Source organism: Chamaea fasciata, unplaced genomic scaffold (assembly GCF_029207755.1).
Source record: "Chamaea fasciata isolate MVZ Bird 193981 ecotype frontalis unplaced genomic scaffold, bChaFas1.0.hap1 SCAF_8, whole genome shotgun sequence".
NCBI classification, from domain to species: domain Eukaryota; kingdom Metazoa; phylum Chordata; class Aves; order Passeriformes; family Sylviidae; genus Chamaea; species Chamaea fasciata.
Window position 1 is genome coordinate 29,972,165 of NW_027094093.1, and position 17,478 is coordinate 29,989,642.

The following is a 17,478-nucleotide window of genomic DNA, read 5'->3' on the forward strand; positions in this document are numbered from 1 at the left end:
ATTACAATTGGAGGGCAGTTACCCTTCTCTCTCCCTAAAGGATCCAATTTTTCCAGTTAAAGAAAATCAAAAGGTGCAGAGGAAGATTAAGTGCAATACAGAGAAATGCAACAACACTTCTATTTAAAAAATGTCTGATGCAAATTAATTCATAAATATCAGTTTGCATCACAGTAACTGACCTTTGGCTTAAAAATCAGTAATTTATTTCCAAATATAATCCTGATTTTTGGCAAAGCATAAACCTTTCTATTTTTTCCTCTCATATGAAAATTTGCTGTTTACAAAGACAACTTGTATCTTTTGAATATAACATCAAAACTGCTATCAAATTAATATTAAAATTTTTAATATTAAAATATTTAAAATTAGATTTTAACAAACTTCTAAAATGAACAAAGCACAGAATTTAAACTTACCCTCGCCAACCATCGTCACTCCTATTGACATTCCTAGGAATTTGCTTTTTGTCCAGACGTGGGCGTTGACACACATGTTCTTCTCCACACACTCAGCATAAAACCCTGAGACAGGAGGATGGTGGGACACTTGCTCAGCTACGAATTTCACCGTGTAATAGTCCGGCTCTGCTTGGCCATCCGGATCTTTAGGCAGAGTTCCTTGCTCCGAGGGGGAGTGAGCAGAGGAGTTGGTGCCAGCATCGGCGGCCACGCTGCTCTTGGGCATCCTCCAGGAGCAGTGGAAGGTCTCCCCGATGATGGGGTTGTAGGGTTTCTTGGCAATGGCTCCCTTGCGGCCCTCGTGGAAGGAGGTGAGGTAATATTCCACGAAGCGGATCATCCTCTCCTCGGGGCTGCTGCCGCTCGTGATGGCGATGAAGAGATCGGGGTGCGACATGAAGTCCGCATACATCTCCAGCAGCGACCGCTTCTCCAGAATGAAGGTGGGAAGAACAACCTGAAGAGAAAAGAAAAGCCATAAGGCACTAATAAGGAAAACAGAGACAGGCATTTTATAAGAGGAGTCCTTGGGAGGAGGATTCTGTCCTGTTTGGGACACTGCACTTCCAGAGTGCACTTTTTTTGTTCCTCTTGTAAGATGTGAGCAAAATACAGTGATCAGAAGTTCCAGGAAAACAATTTAAGAGAAGAAAAAAGCCCAATGAGTACTAGTGGGACTAAAGAGATTGAAAGGGACTGAGCATCAGGTAAAAAACTCGAAAACATGAAAGAACTGCAAAGAGATAATGTGTCCCATATACCTGTGAAGGAGAAAAGAAGCATGAAGGAACTCAAACTACAGAAAAGAAGGTTCAGAGCAGAAGTTAGGAAAGGTATGGTCTAATGGAGAGGAAAGCTGGGAAGCTATGCCAGCTCTGGACAGCTAGCAGAATCTCTCTCCACACAGCAACTAGGACAAGCATCTATGAGAAGCAGCATAGGATGCGTTGACCCTGCACCTCTGAGCAGAGGTACCTGATACTTTCACAGTTACATTCAACACCATAAAAACTAGCAATCGTGTCCTTCCTGAGCCAAGGGCAACCCCCTAAAGTGAAACCCCCCTCACATAGCTAAACTCACATAACTGACATAATTGTTACAAACAGCAACACAGAGTATCTCAACCATGGGATCAAGACAATCCATTTAAATCAGCGGCATTCAAAGAGAAAAAGCACAGACATAAAACCTAAGAGACATTCAAGTTAAACTGAATACACATGCCATGTTGTTGTAACACCAGCCTTGAGTATTAGGTGTCTTTTCACTTCAGTACCCTGATGTTGAGTACAATTCTAACAACTTCATTACCTGTTTTGAAGTCAGGTTTGTCCATTTCAGCGTTTTGTCTCCTCTGAAATAAACACAATTCTCCCCCCACAGCCAAAAGTCACAACTGGGAGATAGGCTCAACACTTGGTTCCAGCTAAGAGAAAAAGATATCCTAAATCCAATCTTCAATGTAAGTGCAAGACTGACTCGCTCAGCTCCTCCTTAAGCAGCAGGGGTTTAAGTCTGACCCACCGACAGGGCCTGTTCACACCATCTTTATTTTCCCTCTCAAGTTGTAAAACATAAGCTGCACAATACAAGTGTTTCTAGGGGCTGTGTAGCTAGCGCTCAAAAAACATAGGTTTAAAAAAACAATAATCCATAATTGCAAGAGAGTTTTCCTCATACCACGTCACTGTAAAACCCATTTTTTCATTTCAAAGTGCCTAGTGCTTATGGCAAGAAGTCTTTACAGGAATGAATTGAACATAAGCTGGTAGCAGCCTGATTTTCCCAGATTTGCTGCCCAAGTTGTCTAATAGCACCTGAGTGTTAATTTTTCCAAGCTGCTTGCTTTTGAGATCTGCACTCAAGTGTTAAATCCAGTTCTCTCCAGTATAACTTTATTCTTGCCTGCTTGTGAGCAAACACAGAAATGGGAATAGGAAAGAGGCTTAAACAGGCATCTAAAGATAGATAAGAGGGAGCCAAAAGAAAATTTCTTTTCAGAAGCAGCATGGACACTGGTGTACGGTTATACAAATTGTGTGGAAAAGCATTATCAAGATAGAAAAGAGATCATGGAAAGAAAGCAGAAAGAAAAATATGAGAAGGCTGTAGAAAACAGCAGGAAAAGACTAAGGTTCAAACACTGGAAAGAAAACAGTCCATTACAGGAAAGGCAATAAAAACACAGTAGAAAACACAAAACAAAGGTAATAGAAAAGATAGAATCAGCACATTTCACCCAAACCTGTCTCAATCTGATTGGGACCAGAAGTTGCCACTGGCCACTTTCGTACTAAACTCAATACTGTTCATTACAAGAGTTGAGTTTTAAATGATACTTCACTTTTACTGCAGACAGTCTTCACACATCAGTTACTTACTCTTGTTAAGTCCATGCCAAGTTTCAGCTGAGACAAAAGATGCAAGATAACACTGCGCTGCTCTTCCACTGCTCCTAGATCATCTTCTTTATCATCACAGATATCCTCTAGCTCCTCATCTGGATTTATTTCTTCAGGTTCCTGGAATAAGAGCCATAAACTTAGCTCAAAGATGTAACTGGCCAGACAGTAATCAAAAAGGACTTCATATTGTATTTAACTGTCCACGTGTGAAAAAAGACTAAATAAACACCTGCAGAGAGCTACACAATGGAATTTACTCCCAAGATAAACATCAGCTGAAGAATTTGAACGGATATAAAGATAACTCAGTGCAGATTCCATCTGGAGGATTCAGGCTCAGATTTCTCACCCTCTCTCACATGGGTGATGGAAAAAAAGAAAAAAAGCTTAAAAGAAATTCCTGTAAGTTTTGTGCACTCACAGAACGTCAAGCATGTAACACATAGACAGAAACAGCAAAACAAAAGCTAGCAGCAATTCCAACCACTTCAATAAGCCCCTCCACACTACGTCAGCCTTTCCAGTACTGCTGTCGCTACTCCAAAGGCTGTATCAGACTGTAGTTCCGAGTTCCATGACTACTGTCATGTCTACAAGCTGTGCTTCACAAGCATTATCACGTTGCTGTGAGGGCAAATACCTAACAGTGAAAGAAAAAAGTAACTTGGTGTAGTTTCAATACAATAACAAAACCCCCCACACACGGAACTGCAGGTGCAGGTGTCTGTGTAGCTGAAGCAGACAGACTAGAAATTATATCTGCACCGTTTTAACAACCACCACAGGGCAAGCAGAAAGTCAAAAACTTCAGGCAGGAGGGATGGTGGCATTCCTAGGGCTCTGAGTTGCATCCTCCTGGGGCAAACAGCTGGAGGGAGGCAGGTGCAGAGGGGAGAGGCACTGAATGCCACGGGAAGGCAGCAATATGCCTCTGCCTAAGCAAAGCCCTCTGTCCTGGAGCAGCTGCCCTGGCTCAAGGCAGATTTACAAACATTCAACCACCAAAACCAGGGACCAAACCCCCACACTGAGCTGAAATCCTGATGACAAGTGCAGCATCACAGAGGTGACTCCTTTCCAAGGATGTTATGCTGTTCTGCTCCCAGAAACAAGGGAGCTGAAAATACTTACGGGGATTGATAACACCAGTCATACCTCACATACATTAAGTACTCAAAATGTGACTAACTTAATTACTCAAAGGAAGGAATTAAGTGATTTTGTTGAAAGCTCCCAGTTTTGTTTCATCTTTTCTTTTTTATAACTTAGTAGTAACTACTCTGACCCATTTAAGAATCAATAAACGATAGCAATTGAAAAAAATCCTTTCCATTTCAATTTTTCTCTAAGACAGACCAGTGCTATTGCAGAGACATAAAACAGCACATTATCTTTTCACAGTTACACAGTCTCAGGCAAACAACTGTGTGAAACCAACTAGCATAAAGAGGATGTAATTATGATTTTCTAGCTTAGTTAGGAAAACATGCTCTTCATCATAATCCCTGCTGGTTTTTTACTTGTGTTTTGCAATTCAAATCCATTTTGTCAGTTATAATGATACAGACTGTAGCTGCAAATGATACAGACTGTAACTGTATTTCAAATGCATTAAGCCACCCTGCAGTCAAATGATGAGACTTGTTCAGATTAAAAAAAAAAAAACAGATGCAACAAGACCTAGAAAAGAAAGGGAGATGTAATAGCTGAAGACCAGCAATTTCATCTTTTGTCTGCTTAGGCAATTCTTCTTGGGCCTATTTTGAGTGTGTCATGAATTTCAGTTAAGCAGCATTCCCTTGTATTTTATCTAAAACAAGTAAATAATGAAGTTCAAAAAACCTATTTCAATGCCTTGCATTACCACCCCAATTGGCTCTCTCCACTAGACAGCAAAATACATAAAGCAGCAAAAATTTGTTGAATAAACAAGGCAGAGAGTTTCATTTACTGAACTGTCCTCACTCCTCCTCCTCCACTGCTAACCAAAAGTATGAGAATAACTGTCCTTAAATAATTTTCACATAATACGATTGAAACATTCCCAGGTATTCCTCCGAATAATTCCCCGCAGAAATGGGATGTCACATTACCTTACCCTTGTTAGCTGGCAGGGCTCTGCAATGGACTGCTCTTCTCTGACAGATGCTGGCTTGTTTATCTCTGCTGGGAAATTCTGAGCTGCTCCATTTTTGAAGTGGTTTGCCAGGGAGATCTTCGGTTCCAACCAACTGATTGTCGTTCCTGAAGCAAAGGAAAGTTTGCGCTGAAGCTTGCTCATCCTCTGTGAGGTCAGTGAATAGCAGTTTCCAACAAAAGAACTGTTTTTTATGGAATAAGCTGAAAGCAGCCAATTCCTCCTGCAGCCAATGCCTCCAGCAGCCACTAAACAAAGGTGGTGCAATGAGACACCACCTTCAGTGATCATTAGCACAAACACTGGGATTGGTAAACTGTAATACATGCAACTTGGACTGGAGAAACTAGTTGGTGTCATGAAAGGTGTAATCAGACACTACAGGAGGAGCCCAGTATCATGGGAATGTTAAGCAGCCCTTCCACGTTTCTTTAACTGGTACTAAAATAAAAAATTTAAAAAAAAAAAACAAACAAACCCAGCTTTCCACATAACAGCTTCTAAAACCCAGCTCTGTTCTAGACTAAAAAGACCTAAGGCAGAAGTTTTGTTGCCACTCTTTTCTCTGAAGAGGGTGCTTATCTTTTCTCAGCTGCAGAGAAGGCAGGCACACACTGCTGAATAAATAATAGATTTCTCTCTCAAAAAAAGAAAAATCAAAAAACAAACAAAAAAAAACCCAAAAACCAAAAACAAAACAAAAACCAAAAAACCCCCAAACAAACAAGACAACAACAAAAACCAAAACAAACAAACAAACAAACAAAAACGCTGCAGGGTTTGGAAAGCTATTACCCATCTGATGATTCCAGCATCTCTAGTTACTCCCAGTTAATTTATCAGAACGGGTCGGGTTCCTCATTAATAATACAAATGTTCCATTCTTTTTCAAAGGGTAATAAGTGTACGGGTTCAGTAAACTGATTCCAATCAGTTTTTACTGAAGAATACACAAACTGACAAACCATCTTGGCTGGGTTGCAAACATAGAAATTATTAGGAAACCTAAATTTCTACCACCAGATAGGAGTTCCCTGTGCTATACCATGACACCTATTCTACAGTGTCTGTTGTCTCTTCCCATATGATACACAATCCTTTATTTCCAGACCCCTGCTACCTGCAACTAGGTCACATCCTCAACCAAAACAGGCAGAGTAAGCTTAATTCAAATAAACAGTGGAATTTCCACCAGGAACATACTGGGGCAGGAAAAATGTCCAGCTTTGCTATTAAGACAAGATAACTTTTCCACAGCCAGGTAGCTTATTTCCATCATCCATTACTCACTAATCCACTACATCATAAGAAACAAGAATTCCTGACCACACTAAATTAAAGCTATTTAAACAGAAGCTCCAAAGAAGTAAAAAGAAAAGATGCTCAGAATATTGCTGTCACACCTTTTTGAAAAGCTTGTATTAAAAACCTCTCCATGACATCTGCTTTCTAAGCTGTAACTTTCAATACAATAATCTCTAACTGCAAGTTCTAGGCTGCATTTCATCCACACTCACTGCCTCTGTACTAGCTTGAATTTACCCAACAGCCTCCCTTCAATATTTTCTATCAGCTACACCTAAAATAACCCTATTTATTACATTTTCTGTTTAATTTTTGCTGTTAAGAGGGTATTTTTGAAAGATTTGTGCTACCAGCTGTGTTTTAACCTTTGTGAATGGACAAGATACCACCTTAAGAATTCTCTTCCACTGGAAAAGCATATACAAATCTGCACTTAGCTATTTTGCATAGGCACAAGCCATTCTCCTTACTTGTGACATCCTCCTCCCCTAGAGTCTTCACCAATTTCTTTTTAAACAGTTGTCAGCACTTCCTCTCTGGTACAGTGCAGACCTCTTGAGTTTTCACTTCCTACATTTTTCTTCAAGAGCTGCAAATTGTTGCTGCACACCACTTGTGACTGGAATTTAGGAAAAGTTGATAGGTGAAATAGGTTTCTTGTTCACCTTTAAGTTTGTGATTCAGAATATACTTCGTTGTGTTAGGGCAATATTTTCAGTCTTCTGATTGTTCTGGAGGTTTTTTTGTTCATTGGGGTTTTTTGTTTTTTTGTCATCTAACCACCTATAGCAAACTGGCATTCTTACATTATTTCTAATCCTTGGTTTTTAAGCCTGCCTCCACCAGTTGAACCAGAAGTATCCCTCCTTAGTGAAGAGGAGAAATCTATGCTAAATGGATTTAAAAAAAAAAAATTGAAAAGTTCTTGGCAATCCTTGAAAGGAACAAATCTATTCCAGTGTCTCGAGAAAGGCCACAGCAGGGGGGAGATGGAAGGCTGCAGACACACGCATTCTTTTAATGGTCTCTTTTTAACTCTGGCCCCAGTAATGCATCATCCAATCTGCTGATCCTCTCTTCTCCATCCATCTCCCCAGGATATCACCAGAAATCTTCAAGATTTGGACATGCTCAAGCAGTATTTTTAGATTTGGCCATAACAGGCAGATACCAACTGAATAGAAGTCAGTGAGTTAAGCTTTTCCCTGCATGGTTTAAAAACTAACAACCTGCAACGCCATTTGTCAAAAAACCCCCAAACCAAAACTATCTTCTTAAGTTATTACAGTGGTGCTCATTGGACCCTACTTATGTCCCCAGATACAAGTCAAAAAATTATTTTAGTAGTGCATATGTGAAAATGCCAAAACAAAAATACTTCAGATATGCATCTCCCACAGTTATGCATCAACAGTCAAAAAATTCACAGAGAATAGGAAGAGTTCTTCCAGCATAACCTCAGAGTTCAGACAAATATCTCAAGAGTTGCCATCCAGTTTTTTGTGTTTAAAATGAAATATTGAACTGAAATACAGCAAAAAATTTAATTCAATCCATTCACATATTCTCTTTTAATGCCTCCGGTGATTTCAGAATCACAAACACTTTTTATATAGTTTTAATAATTTTATATAACATTTTTTCATCTTGGAAGCTAAATTAATTACAGCTCTGAAATAATATGCCCTGGCAAAGCAGGCACCACAAATATGAGTGGAATACAGGACAGATAAGGAGAGAGACAAAATGTGTACTTTGTGAGAGAGAGACAAGTGTGTACTCTGTTACACACTATATCTACTGATCTGTTGTGCAAGAAAAGCATTTGAAAATCCTATAAACCTCACAAAAAGCCACAAAGTAAACACGTGAAAAAAGACACAATAAGATGCAGAAGAATTTACAAACAACCATGACCACATTCAGTTCCATACACTGCACAAGAATCAGGTAGAACAATTCCACTAAGCTCTTACTTGCATAGAAGTGATCAATTGTGCAGATGTGGCAACATATTTGTCTGCTGCCTGTGAATGCACATATTCCACACTCATGAGCAGGCTGGGGGGGGGGGGAGGGGGTGTTTGTTTTTTGGGGTGGTCAGTTGTTTATTAAAAGGGATGTTCTATTTTTCTCAACCTTTAAGCAATTTTCATTGCTTACAAGTCCATTCTGGCCTCAGAATAGAATACAACACTTGTCTTTAGACCATGGTTGAGACTAAGGTGGTAATTCAAAACAAGAATAATGACATTTAAGCAGTATTAGTAACAACCAGTGCAAATTCAGTGTTTTGTATTTTAATGCTTAATTGGAAATGGAAGCTACACACAAGTAAATACTTATAATAGGTATTCAGTGTGCAAAAAAAGAATTAAAAGAGCGTGACATTTGACAGAACTGTAATGGACACCACATATCCTAGAATCTGCAGTCCCATATAATTCCCCCTCCACTATTACAGTTATATCCCAAAGGCAGCCTTTGTGTTGGGGTGCCTTATATGTAGTTTATTCTGCTGTGAGATGTTGTACAACAATTAGATGTTACATTTATCCAGCTGCTGCCACAGACTCCCTGATGGAATAAATGATTTAAAAAATATATAGCCAACCTGCACAGAGTTCCACCCAACACAAACAAGTTGGGATCTGGAAAAATTCACAAGAAAGCAGACAGTCAGCAGTTTCCTTTGCCCATGTTCTAGTGGAACTAACATTTTTGCAAGAAGGAAGGGATTTGTATTTGTTACAGAGTTCTGCTCTCTGTGAGCACCTATACCCACCTGCTGGTAAGGATCCCTTTTGTTGAGAAGCATGTTGTAACTGGAGAATATGGAAACAGTCATTTAAGCAGTTCATGGTTGCCATGGAAGTTGCTTTGAGCATCAATAGGTCCTGATCCAAGGATGTAAGGTGACCAGAGGCAGGAAGGCATTCTATGCTCCTGATCAAGTCTCTCTGCTGGCCCTCAGCCTGAGACATCATCTGTCAAACAAAACAGCCACTTATCAGGTGGCAGAAGTGCTGTGTGATACCTGTTCAGATGTGCACACAGAGGATCCCAAATGGTTTCAGGACAATAACAGAACTACAAGGTAACAAATATATGTAACATTAACTGTACTTTTTTTTTTCTTGACTATGAGAACTACTACTACTACTACTACAGAGTCATTAAATGCATGATGAATCTATTCACAAAAATATATGGCACTTTATTAACAAGCAAAAGAATACTGAAGTGACTTAAAAAAAAAGGCAAAGAGGAATTTGAACAAAACACTTGTTGCAGTAAATATCAAACACTTTCTTGCCTAGCTGATAGGGATGGGGATGAGGGGGGAATTGCAGGATTACAAATACATAAAAAATATAAAGTCTAAAATCCTAAGGCATCACCCACATGCACTCTGTGTGAGAAGTAATTAAGCTCTGTGCTCTGCATAGCCTGGAACAGGATCTACTGTATGTGGGTACCAAGATTTTTTCACTCTGTACAATCAGAGGTGTAGTACTTTAACAGAGAACCTGTATTCCTCATTTTGGTTCAAACCATAAAGGATTTTCATTCATTGTCTGCACTGACACCACATAGATTATCACTATCTCAGCATTTACTTTGCAGGAAGGGAAGAAAAGCCAGCAGGATTTTCACCTTAATTCTGTGTTCAAATTGCAGCTGTCCTGCTGTCCTTGTTCCCCTTTCTCTCTCCCAAGCTCCTTTCTTCCTTCACACATAGCTCCACACCCCTAAATCACAGAATCTGCAACAGCACATCTGCCCACATGAGGTACAAGGGGCAAAGCACATCAGCCATCAAGCAGCACTTTCTTCTTGATACTCACAGAAACAAAATACTGACTTTGAATCACAGGGATGAAAGCAAATTCCTACACATGCTTGTCCCTTTTCTGGGGAGGAACAACAATCAGCATCCATGTAACTGGCCAGCACTACTCTGCAATCATTGTGTGTTCTGGTAGTGAAAGTAAATGCAAGGACAGATTTAGCAGAGCAGCAGCAGAATTTTTTTTAAAAAAATCTTTAAAGAAACATGCATTTAACTGCTATGGCACTAGGTAGGCACTTTTTCACTCCAATTATTTAATTCCTAATCTTAGCAGTATCTGACTGACTTTTTTTTTTTTTTTTCCAGTATTACTACCTGCAATCCCTTCCAGGAACTGCTTTTATGCAATACTTAAGGAACATGCATTTATCCAAGTTTATAGTATGTGATCTTTGGAACTTTCAAGGGCTTGGCTCCACAGCATGTGAAGGTGTGAATTTACAGAGCGTTGGTTATAAGTGACATTAACTGTGCAGAGTCAGCCTTAGCATATACCAAGAGCAACAGGGCAGAAAGCTACTAAAACATTTAGTTAGAGATAGCCTTGCCTATGCAAACACACCAGCTGCTATCACAACATGTGTCTCATTTCTCTCCAGTCACAAATGTGATAAAAGCCTTTGTGTGCAGTTCTTCTCCAACTTTGAAAAAGTGTGTTGGCTTAAAAAGAAGCCCCCACAAAAACCTCACAGACAATTAGTTGACAAATCACCACAATCCTTCTGGTGACCTTTACTGTTAGTAATTCACCATGTGGTAGGCCCCAAGTACTTCATTCCAGGATCAGGCCAGACAATAGGACAAGCCATGCTATGCTTAGCTATGAAGTTCAAATAGGCACATCTTCCCTTTCAAAGAACACACTTTGAACAGTCCTAAGGTTTCTCCTAATTATACACTCAGCTTTGGGGGGAAAAAAAAAATAGTGCCAGGAGAAGAAAAGCACAGTAACTAAAAAATCCAAAATCCTGGGAAAATGCACAGGCTATTTTTTTCACTTTGCAAAGACACAGACACCTGCATTTAGTGCAAGTCAGCAAAAAGAGCTTCTTAAATCTCCTGCTTTGCACAGTAACCACGTCAGCATCATGACACACATTCAGCCAAGAACAAGGGGCAGTTAAAGGGAAAGGGGCTGACAAGGAGACCCAGGTATAGTGGAGTGCATGGGAAAATCAAAGAAGGTCACATGTAGCTGATTCTTTGAAAGAAGTTGCTCTTTCCACAGCTTTTTAAAATGATTTTCTAAGGGTTCAAGCTGTACCATACTCAGGGGTAACAGGCAAGTACCTGACTTTCAGTATTTTAATTATATTAAAAAAAAACCACCAAAACAACACCCCAGGCATTGTATCTAACAAGCATTTTAACTTGAAAAAGGCAAGCAAACTAACATTCAGAAGAGCCAGTACTACTGAGGATTCTTCCTCTGTACAGGTCAAAAGTTTTCAAGTTGATAAATAATCATGCTGTGCCACTAAACTCAGTAGTAATCAAAAGAGCATGAAGAGCTTCCTGTGCTCTTTGTAATGCCAGGAAAAGTCATTCCACTTTATCCCAATTACAGGATGCAAGCCACTGCTTCAGTGCTCCAGCTCACACATACTCCTCTTTCCTCCCTGAAATTTTGAATGCCATAATAGTGTTTGAAAATTCAAAAAGTGAAAAAGCCATTTCTGAAACATTTTTATTTTCCTGAGTACCTGGCAGCACTTCACACATCTCTGCATTAGCACTACAGGAGACTTTACTGCTCTAAGAGGATAAAAACAGGATGGCAGCAATTACCCTTTTGCAAGACATCTGCAAGAACAGTCTGCTGTGGGAAGAGATTCACAGACTCTAAGGTTTAAAGAGGCAGTCACCTTGTGTAAACTACTGAATAATTGCACCTTAGTACCCGATATAAATCAGGGCACAATGACAGCATGCCACACCAGTGAAAGTATCTGCAACACCCATTTACTGGACTTACCACAGTGCTCAGGCCACATATTTTAAGGTTAATGAGGCTCACAATACACAGCACTCTTCTATTCCAGATTGTCTAAGTTCAATTTCTAGCTATTCATGCTCCCTGTATCTTTAGTTGCTAAATCAAAAAGCCCTCCATTAGAAACTTATTTTTGCCAAGAAATGTATCACAGCACACTAATTACAGTTAAACATTAAAATACTTATTAACATCAATACTACCACTAAATAACACAGGTTGGCAATGTATTATCTTTAGAGAGGCAAGACCCACACCGGAAATATCCACAAGTTAAAATCAACCAGTAGTCAGTCTGTTCTGTCAGTCAAGATGGAAAGGTAATTATTTCTGGATTTTTCTCCCAAAATACACTACACCTGAACATATAGTGAAAAAAGCAGGTGTCTGAATTGCTCTCTGTTCAGTCACATCCATCCGTAGACAATTTGCCTAAATGATTCAGCCTACCAGAAAATGGTATTAGCATTCTGAAATACAATCATGACCATCTTCTCATTAATCATAAGAGATATAAGCACAGCTTAGTCAGTTCTTCTGTAGCTTGACATGGGAAGAAAAGTGTACAATAGGATCATAGCATGTGCTATTATATCCCTTACAGATATTCCCTTGTCACTTGTAGTGCTACAACTTGCAAGGATGAGAACATGGTTTTACCTTCAGCATCAGGATACTACTGCAGAGTACAAAAACCACAGAATATACACCATGTACTTTTACAATTAGCCAGGGCAAGTTACTTATTCTCACACAGCTGAGCAATAATAGCTTAGGACATGCTACTGACAATGCATCCAACTAAGAACAGCAGGTTTCTCCACGACCTTACAAATAACATCACAGCTCTCTCAAAAAACTGTAAGGGAATTTAAAGCATACAAACCTCTCTAACATCTACAAGGTGATCTGGCTGCATAATGGGAACTCTTTTTCCCGTTGGCAATCTGTGATGTCCAACATTGAAGAAGGAAACTGCATTTTGACTGGGTCTTCTCTGCACACCAGGAGAATTGGCACTTCCTTGGGATGCAAGAGAGAAGCTGCGAGATTTCAGAGGAGGGTTGTTCTAGTAAATAAATAAGCATATTGAGAAACATTTACAATTAATCCTAATAACCAGCAAATGTTCTAATGTGAAAAATACAGCAGAACAGTTTAATTTAACTTTTTTAAAGAGCAAGGAAAGATGGCAAAGCCCTAATAATGCTTTAGTAGCAATTGCTAAATATTTTCCACTGTCTGCTTCTAGCTGCCCTCTTTCATAGTCTAATTAAGCACAATCTGTGAAATAAGATTGATCAGTAAGTATCACTTCTGTGACTTGAAGATCAGTCCTTGATCTGCAACAGCACCAGAAATTGACTCCTAACAGATCCTGCAGGGATAGAGCTGACATTTAAAAGAATGGAATTTCATTTAGAGCTATTAATTCAACTTATTTCTTACAACAAAACCATCTACAAGATGCTGATTGTAACTTAAACAAAATTTTATTCAGGTATCAGAACAGGTGTTATGGCAATCAGGAGATTCTATGAAATATACTATGTGCACACCCACCAAATGGTTAGCAAATGGAAACAACAGTACTCAGATACAATGTTGAGGACTTTTTTCTCAAACATGGAATTCATCCTAAACTTATGTGTGGGCTGCTGAGTGGTTTTTAGAAAAAAAAGGGGTTAAAGAAAAAAAAAAAAAAAGAAAAAAAAAGTAATGTTCCCAAAATGGAAGGGCTTCAATAACACTGAAGTTGTATTTGCAACTACTTCTACCACCTGATTTTTGCCCATGAGAGCATCAGTCATACCTTTCCAATAGCTTCTGTGTGATGCTGTGTGCATATCTGGAGCCTGCTAACCCAATGCTGCCGCTCTTTAGCATCAGTAGCTAATAAAAGCAAACCAAAAGGATTCTGTTAAATGAAGACATTTCAAAGTATGGGCAAAATCAACTGCTTAATTCTTAAAAACCACAAGGCTAACAGTGCAAAGTAATTTATTTTTAATCTAAAACTCATTTGCCTGTAATAGCTATAACGTTAAGTCAAGTATATACTTTCTTCTTTCTTTATGCTATTCTTAGTGTTAGAAAATTAGTTTTAAAACACCAAAAACCATAACTGCCCTGACAAATATTGTAAACTAACAACATGAAACATATTCCAGGAACAGGAGTAAGGCACTCCAAATTAGAAAATTACAGCAAGTCTTCAAGGGAAGAAATACTCGAAGTTATTAGCCTAGGTTTCTGCAGCTTCAAAACAGCCAATAAAATCAGAGAATGGGCTTTTATAACCACCATAAGATGGCTAACAAACCAAATGTTAGGAACAATTAAATTCTCTGTGACCATCACCACAGTACTCCTACCTACAATGACTTAGAAAACTTTGAATCAGCACAATTTAAGCACACCATACATGAAGATTAAACCCCATTCTACATATATAAACTCTTCTGAAGGTCAAACCCAAACATTATGGAACTATCCATAAATACAGACCATTTCTAGCTGAACAGTGGGATGCAAGTTTAGCACATAATTTTCATGGCAGCACTTTACCGACCAGGTTCACTCGCTTTGGCCCTGCAGCCAAGCCCAGCCAAGCAGACCCAGGTGAGAGCCAGGACTGTCCTCTAGTGGAAGGATCCCCTGCCCAAGAATCCAGGTCCTACCTCTTAGTTTATACTGCTCCCCACTGGCAGCATTGACTGTGAAGGTGTGAGAGTCTTCATCACTGGGTGAAATGACAGCTCCAGCCAGCTGCAGGGTGCCTCTGGGCTTCAGATGCCTAGACTGCTCATTCACAAAGTACTCCAGCAGGCCAGCATCATTGTTTAACACAAAATACCTGCAAGGATAACAGAGCAAATACACCAAATAAAAACCAGCTCCTTTTTTTTTTTTTTTTTTTTTTTTTTTTGGTGCAGGTGGTAGTACTGGGGGAAGTCAATACTCTCCTTACAAGTTGGCACAGATGGGATTGGGACTATAAGACTTGTGTCAGAAAAACCCCTAAACATGTGAATTATGTCCCCAAGGTGGCACAAAAATTAATTTCTTGTCATTTTTTTTTTCTCAGAGCGCAGGAATAGAACAACATGCCCATAGAAGAACATTATTGCAAGATTTGGTGACTCAAAAATTATATCCTGAATCATTAAGGCTCAATACATTCATAAACTACAGACATTAAACATCCCGAGACAGATAGGAATTGAGATGCAAAACCATGAAACTGAAGCAATTCCAGATTTTTTTTTAATGGAACTGGACATTATGCTTCAACTTTCACTTGAGTTTAATACTGAGTATATTGACATGAGTCATTCCATGCCAGAGGCAGCAGAGGTGGCACAGTGTGGTTCATTAAGGACTTGTCTCTCCAATACTAATTTCACTGCACTGTGCTGCTCTAGGAACAGCATTAAACAAGAAACCTGACCAGAGAATTTCACCTGACACAGAAAATCAAGTTATTCCAGGGGAGACTACATCCTGGGGAAAGGGAAAAGCCTGCTTGAGTTTGAATTTACAGTAATGAAGTCTTAATTTTTTTAAGCATTATCTGGCACAAAGGCGAAGACTCGGCAAAAAACACACACAAAAAAAATTTAATGGAAAAGGAGAAAACCTAATGCTTTTTACACACACAAACATAGTTATAAGCCACTAAATGAGTTAACTGCTTTATATTGCCTATGCCTTTTTATATTCAGGCCTTAATACAAATATTATTCATCTACACATTATTAGCTTAATGTATATTGAGAAAAGCATTAGATTCTTGCATGAAGTTTGCCTACTAGAAAAAGGGAAATCTAAGTACTAAAAAAATTTGAAAGATGTTCATTTGCATGCTGCAGAGACCAACATTGCTAAAAAGCACCATGAAAGACTTACCGATATTGCCAACCAGTGACAAGATTGGTGTATTTCATTAAGTAGCCACAAATATTTTCCATGTGATCACTATCAAAAGAGAGAAAAACGCAATCAGACAATAGCAAACACATTTTAGACCCTCCCAGCTTCTGACCATCTTTCCTCCCAGGAGATGAATTTTATGTTCATTTTTAGAATGTCACTATCAATTTAATAAAGCTACACTTTAAAGATTTTCCAGCATTTTCCAGCCTTGTTCCTAAAATAGTCTCTTATGACAATTGAACCAGACTTGCCGAATTCCAAAAAATTTCAAACCATAATTAGCTGTGCCAATTCAACAGGCACTTCTAGACACCTTTTTACAAGTTTCAAGTAATTAAAAACTTTGTATCCATTCTGCTTCTGGTTCCTGCTCAAAGTACAAACTTTGTACTTTTGGAGTCCTGAACAAAATTAACTTTCACTAGCTTATTAACAGACCCCTGGATTGCAGAGAGATTAAACAGTGTGTAGCTATTCCTACACCAGTGTGATGTTATTAATCCCTGGTGTACAGCACCCTTTCCCCTACACAGTCATGCTCCTGAACAGATGTTCTACAGAACAAAACATGCATCCAAGTGCAGGTCACATCAATATTCTGAAACCTAAACCAGAAGGCAAAACACCCCCTCCTCTGGCCTGACAGGAAAATCCAGTAGTTTCTCCTTCGAAGATTTGACTTGAACACCTACCAAAAACGAGAATCCATCAAAGGCACCTGGCATGAAGACTTATTATCACTATAGGCAAAATACATTACCATTTCTGAAGATCAATTGCCCTAAATAAGGTTTACAAGTACCATGGCTACAAATTACTCACTTTAAGACCACAGTTTAAAGACTCACTCTATGCTGTACGTTCCCACAAATCTAGAAATGCCACCCCAATGCCCTCACTTCACAGAAGGGCATAATCCTACACTGAAGAACACACTCTTGATAGACAATTCGGGTCCAGCATGAGAAAAAGTTCCTATTATTACAAAGAAGAACTGAAGCAATGGCCCAAATATCAGACAGTATTTGCTTCTTCAAAAGAAATTTGTCTCTAATCTTATTTAAATTTTAAATTAAAATTTCTGTAGGTTATAGTATGTTGAAGACTAAATGAAACTATTCAGAGTCCAACCCATCTTGGTTGCTAAATGGACAAAGCAGCCCCATGTCAGCAGAAGGGAAAAAGTGGGTAAAACAGAACTATGAGAGCCAAGGGATCATCTCCATTAGTGGGTTTTGGTTGCAAACATAGTTGGGCTAAGTACTGGGGTAAATTCTAAATAACAGCTGAAGTTGCTGTCTACACCTCATTTATAGACAGTATTACCAGATTAATTAGAAATCTGACAATTTGATAAATACAACACGTTACACTGTTCCATCTTA

General features: G+C 39.0%; 1 protein-coding gene across 1 annotated transcript in view; it reads right to left on the minus strand.

Annotated features, from left to right (window-relative positions):
- The window catches only part of OSBPL11 (oxysterol binding protein like 11), a 39,049-nt gene that overhangs the window by 7,999 nt on the left and 13,572 nt on the right, over positions 1-17,478 (minus strand). Inside the window, exons 2-9 of the mRNA XM_066190301.1 lie at positions 16,067-16,135; positions 14,839-15,014; positions 13,971-14,050; positions 13,044-13,226; positions 9,097-9,298; positions 4,968-5,113; positions 2,846-2,986; positions 420-918 (exon numbers count right to left, since the gene is read on the minus strand). Coding sequence (XP_066046398.1) covers positions 420-918; positions 2,846-2,986; positions 4,968-5,113; positions 9,097-9,298; positions 13,044-13,226; positions 13,971-14,050; positions 14,839-15,014; positions 16,067-16,135 — 1,496 coding nt within the window. The remainder of the gene's footprint in view (positions 1-419; positions 919-2,845; positions 2,987-4,967; positions 5,114-9,096; positions 9,299-13,043; positions 13,227-13,970; positions 14,051-14,838; positions 15,015-16,066; positions 16,136-17,478) is intronic.